Below are 5,471 nucleotides of genomic sequence, written 5' to 3' on the forward strand. Positions count from 1 at the left end.
GCTACAAGGTCAGAGCTAACAGTATACAATAAATTGAAACACTTGGATTGAGACAAAGTTTCTCATAAATAACAGCTTGGAGACCAAATCTTATCATAGTCGATCACATTCTACCATGATCTTCCATGTCATCTTTTAAGAAACAAAATTATGTAATTATTTGTATCACATAATAAAAGAAAATACTAAGAATTAACCTTGACATGTATATGCATGATAGATAAGTTGGTATCGGATGGATATTGGGGACATCTTGTCCAACAAAGCATACCTTGTCTAATAAACAAATGAACAACAAATGATCCACATAAGCACAGACACCCATGCCATCGGATGCAGCATACCATGCCAAAGGTGATAAGCATGGGGGTGCCATCAATAAGGGAAGCCATACAAAGTAATAGCATATTTTGTAATAATAATGGATTGGTTGTGCAGCCATTCACCCCCTTGTTAAGCATGTCATGCCGTGATGATAAAATTATGTGTTGTGTGAAGCTTGTGCCCCTATATTAGATAGATAAAAATGATAGACCATGATTTTGACTTGGTGTCTGTCATACTGTGTTGACATGATACCTGCATGAAGACCTATGGTGTGCCAATTGTGTGTGGACACATCATACTGCTAGAACGATGTGGAATGAGACTGAAATTGTTTGAGAATAAAAAGATGGAAGAATAGTTAAATTGAAGCAATAGAAGTAAAAGAAATATACGTTAACCATTAATCTATTTGCTACAAATAATCCCTTTCTTATTCAAGGAGTAAACAGGAAAAACAGTATCTGACTCACTGTCAATAATAATGGTGTAAATTATTAACATTTTCGCATCATTTCCAGAACCTTCACTTTTAGATATTTCCCTTCAAATACTAAATTAGTTTAGACGCATTGAGTCAGCTTGCAAAAAATATTTATGTAACACCCTAATTAATCCCACATTAGAAGCGAGCAAAGACTAAGATTAACTTATAAGGATCTGAGAAGTGTACTTCTATAGACTTAGTTTAAACATTTTGAGACAATGGTTCAGACTTAACGAAGTTGACAGGCCAGTTGTCTCATCAAGTTAGGTCGTGATAATTGATATCAGAGCTGACCAAGTATTGCGGCATAGTGAAGGGCTCAAGTAGGAAAGGACTACCCATGTACGAAGTCAGATTACACGTCAAGGAGTGAAATGATCACTGGGCTATGCCTCACATGCACCGTGCTAGGGTTTAATCTCAGCTATGCTGGGCCTTGACCAAAATGTTAAGCTCTTAAGTGGGGGAGACTGTAACACCCCAATTAGTCTCACATTGGAAGCGAGCTAAGACTAAGATTGACTTATAAGAGTATAATGGGGGTACTACTATAAATTTCAGCTTAAATATTTTGAGCTAGCGGTTCATATTCAACAAAGTTGACAAGCTAGTTATCCCATTAGGTTGGATCGTGACAATTTATATTTAGGTCCTTTAACTATTCTTTCAAACGTCTTATAGGAAACACCAAAGTATTCTTTTGAACTCATGTCATTCTAACTTTTGGACTATGATATTAATTGGAATCCACTGCTTTTAAATTATTTGTCCTCTTTTCCACTGTAACCAGTGGCATATGCTGGTATGTTACATGCCAATTGGTTTAAGGGCATGCTAGCCTGGTTCTTTTGTTGGCATTGAACCATGGCAATGTGTCATTACTGTGCTGACATGCCAACATCCCTTTCCTTGATAAGAACCCAAATTATCAGTTCCCTAGAATATGCTTTAAATAAGAAAGAGGGAAAGAACATGTTAGAATGTCAAATTGTCATTCAAAAAGATCTCTGACATTAAATTAGTGTGAGGTAAAGCATACATGTCTAATAGCCAAATCATGGTGAAAGAGATGATGGATAATCACGTTCATATTATACAAAGAAAAGTTCAACCATTCCAAATTTTCACTATTCGACTATAGCAAACTATATCAGCTGAGAACTTCACCAATGTTAGTAATTATCGGAATAGTCACGAAACAAATCAGACAATGATGCCAGTTCAACATTAGCCTACGAGGTAAAAAAAAAAGTCTGTGGTTCAATAATGAGCCCCTTTAAATGGTTCAACTTCTGCCCAATGGAATCTACCTCATAAGTGAGTGATTGGCCACTGGTTAAGTAAGGCAGCTGTCCAAGGAAAAAGTTCTCTCTGTCCTCGCAAGAATAGTGGCCATACTTTGCACACCATAGAGGTTTCTGCAAATTGATAGTACAAATTATCCATCGAAATTATCAACCAAGAATAAGTAGAATATCATATTAGCGGACAATTAACTGTCAAGATTAAGCAAGGGCCTATTAGCATGCTCAAAATATCATAGATCTCACAGAAAGTTGCTATTTTTCTATGTCATGTAGAACATCCGATCAGAACAAAACAGGAGAAAAGATTCACATGGAAGACAGAACTCACAACTAACCTCGAGAAAGTTGAGTATAATTAAGGCAAGAAGATTAAGTGACCATAGAAAATCCAAGCGAATGTAGACAAAATAGAACTTTGCAGCCTTTTCGAATCTTGTATCATTTAGAATCTCCTCGGGAAGACCAATACCATCTTCTGCCTGTAAGAGGAAAAATGTGAATACTAACAATTACGGCAGATCAAACTGCTAGTGGAAAGAACATGCATCTTACAAATAATTCCTAAAGTCAGATTTTCCCAGTATCAGAGTGGGCAAACAACTTGGTATTTGCAATAAACAGATCAACAACAATTCATAGAATAATGGTATTACAAGACAACAGAAAGAAAACTTAGTATTAACATTTCAGTGCAATTTTCAGATGATGCAGAGCCAAATTTGCTGCAACAGCACTGAAGCCAAGAAAATTGATTGCATGCGGTCCAGGGTTATAGGTTTGGGATCAAATTTAACTATGGTATCTGAAACTGGGAAGAATCCGATAGCATCAGCATAATAGGACCAACCAACAAATACTTCAAAAATAAAAGTAATAAGAGAAGAGAAAAGAAAATGGTTGAGAGAATATTATACTGATGGAGCGAAAGAAAATCACAGTTAGGGGTTTGTTTGTTTGTTTACTTGTTTATCTCCCCCTCTTCCCTCTCTTCTCCTCTTTTCAGTCCTCTTACCACTTCTTCCTCTTTTTTCTCATCTATGTTCATATTTCTTCAACTTTCAGGACTTTTGACCACAGGAGGACAACTGTAGCTAAATCAGTCAAAGATCAGCACAAAATCATCAACCTCTTCTAGAAAGGATCAGCCTAATTCCAGCAAATTCTTTGGCAATCCACCGAGAAGACCAAGGGAACCGGATCACTAGACTAGACTGGACTCAGATTGGATCAATACAGACCAATCCAGAAAATGTGATATAATCTGATGCATTTCGTTGGCAACAGGGTTGAAGTTAACAGCATCTCCAACATCACTTTGTAGTATCAGAAATTGTTTAATGGTTTCAGGGAAAACATCACATACTGGGGGCATTGTGGCTCACCATTGTCAGTTAAGTAATATCTTGACAAACATTAATATTGATTTATCTTTGGTTTCACATATTTTCCTGGTATCTTGCCATCCATTTTCAGTTAAAAGATATTAGAGTGATTAAGTAAGAAACTAATGAGGGACATTCATATACATCTCAAGGAAGCTGCATGTCTTTAGTTTTGTTTTCATTTTTTCTTTTTTTTCCAAGAAGCCCCATAGGCCATTCAAAGTTTGAAACCACTTGAACATGAATAAGCAGTACAATCTGAGAAAATTCAGAAAGCAGAGAACTTTTTCATAATTTACATCAGTGAAAAATCTAAAACTAACCTATTTCATATTAAAACAAAAAATCTCTACAGCATGCTTCATAAGTGACGGAGCTTATTTGCAAAAATGAGTATAAATATTTGAAGTATATCAAAGCTGCAAAAAAAAAAAAAGAATAAAATTGAGTTGAAGGAAAACCTTCTGATTTAGTCTTAAGCCCATTACTAGTACCTTCACAAATGAATTTGATACGGATATTCAAATTTTTTACTCTAGCCATCAGCACAACTGTTGAAGATCCATAATACGATAACAACCTTGACATCTAATGAATGTCAACATTGAATATCCAAATTGAATTTGAAGGGAATACTAGATAATTTCAATAGCTTGCAAAAGCAATGGAGACATGAGAAAAGTAAAAGGAAGAGTGTGCTGAAACTTAATCAAGAAAACACCAATTGAGCTAGTATTGATCACTCACACCGAAGCTATATTATTGAACACTGGATAATTCAGATCTAGATTGCAGCGGGAGCCCTATGCACAATTAATTAATCTAGATTGCCACAATCTAAGGTGGCAGTTTAGCTCTGCAACTCTTGCAATTTCTTGTGCTGCAAGAGCTGAAGTAAGGTATAGACTTGTTCAAATTAATTAAGCAAACAAGCCCGCAAAGAGGGATCATCCGCCATAGAAATGAGAAAATGGACAGCTTGTGCGTGATAGGGATCAAATAACCAGTCCTCTAATTAGTGATGGCGATGCTCTGCCATCCAAATTCCAAGATAAGGGACGGCAGCTATTCAAATAGCTTTTTGAACATTCTTTGCAAGAAAGAATGATATCCAGAATTCACAACTTAACAAGTAGGATCAGATCCCCTTCTCGTTTGCATTGTCCAATCACAATATATCAAAACATTTGAGTCGAACCACCGTAATGAAATGAAAATCCCATTGCAGCGGCTTCGACTTCATCAGCGATATGACAGAAGATAATATGGGCTGGTAAATTTCAGAGAGTAAATTCCACCTCGACAGCTGATCAAAGCATCTATAGGGAACTAAGAAACCAAAATCATGGTGAAGTAGGATCTTACTAATCAATTTTGCCATGAAAAGAAATCCTATCCACTGCATCATTTGCGTGCCATTCGTTCAAGAAGATGGAAATTAAATCGACAGTTACGAGAATGCATTGAGACAGATTAAACGAGGTATGATGAAAAGGAGAGAAGGAAAGAAGAACCAGATCAACGAGAGCTGCGGCCTTCTGGTAGTTGTTTCCGTAAGTTATGGCGTCGGACCTCCGCGGAACGGACTTCCGCCTTTGGTAGGCGGCACCTCGCCATCCGCCGGCGCCGCTGCTGCTGCTGCCCTCTCCCGCGATCAAAGGGGTCTGCATCTCCCTCTTCTCCCTCTCTCTCACCAACAGTACCACAGCGAGCGGAGATCCGTCGGGACCGAGTTCGAGAAAACAGCGCCCTCGGAAAAGATGAATAGATATAGAAATTGCACCTTGCCGACGTCCAACGAAATTCCAAAGAAGCCCATCGGAAATCGGATTTCCGACTCTCTCTCACGATTCTCACCTCTCCGCAGATCCAGCCGTTCCATTTCAGCGGGACCCACCATATCGTGCCATGTACGGTGGAGATCCGAGAGTGGGAGGAGAGGAGATCCGAACGTCGTCACGTGAGGGGGAC

General features: G+C 38.0%; 1 protein-coding gene across 2 annotated transcripts in view; it reads right to left on the bottom strand.

The window, feature by feature from the left end:
* Positions 1 to 5,249, bottom strand: part of LOC135635640 (two pore calcium channel protein 1-like) — a 29,699-nt gene extending 24,450 nt beyond the window's left edge. Inside the window, exons 1-3 of one of the 2 annotated variants that reach the window (XM_065146863.1) lie at positions 5,015 to 5,249; positions 2,454 to 2,597; positions 2,122 to 2,229 (exon numbers count right to left, since the gene is read on the bottom strand). In XM_065146863.1, the coding sequence (XP_065002935.1) occupies positions 2,122 to 2,229; positions 2,454 to 2,597; positions 5,015 to 5,170 (408 nt within the window). In that variant the 5' untranslated portion in view covers positions 5,171 to 5,249. The remainder of the gene's footprint in view (positions 1 to 2,121; positions 2,230 to 2,453; positions 2,598 to 5,014) is intronic. The other variant, XM_065146862.1, reaches the window with a different exon arrangement.
* Between the last annotated feature and the right edge of the window lie 222 nt (positions 5,250 to 5,471).

This window comes from Musa acuminata, chromosome BXJ3-4 (genome assembly GCF_036884655.1).
Source record: "Musa acuminata AAA Group cultivar baxijiao chromosome BXJ3-4, Cavendish_Baxijiao_AAA, whole genome shotgun sequence".
NCBI classification, from domain to species: domain Eukaryota; kingdom Viridiplantae; phylum Streptophyta; class Magnoliopsida; order Zingiberales; family Musaceae; genus Musa; species Musa acuminata.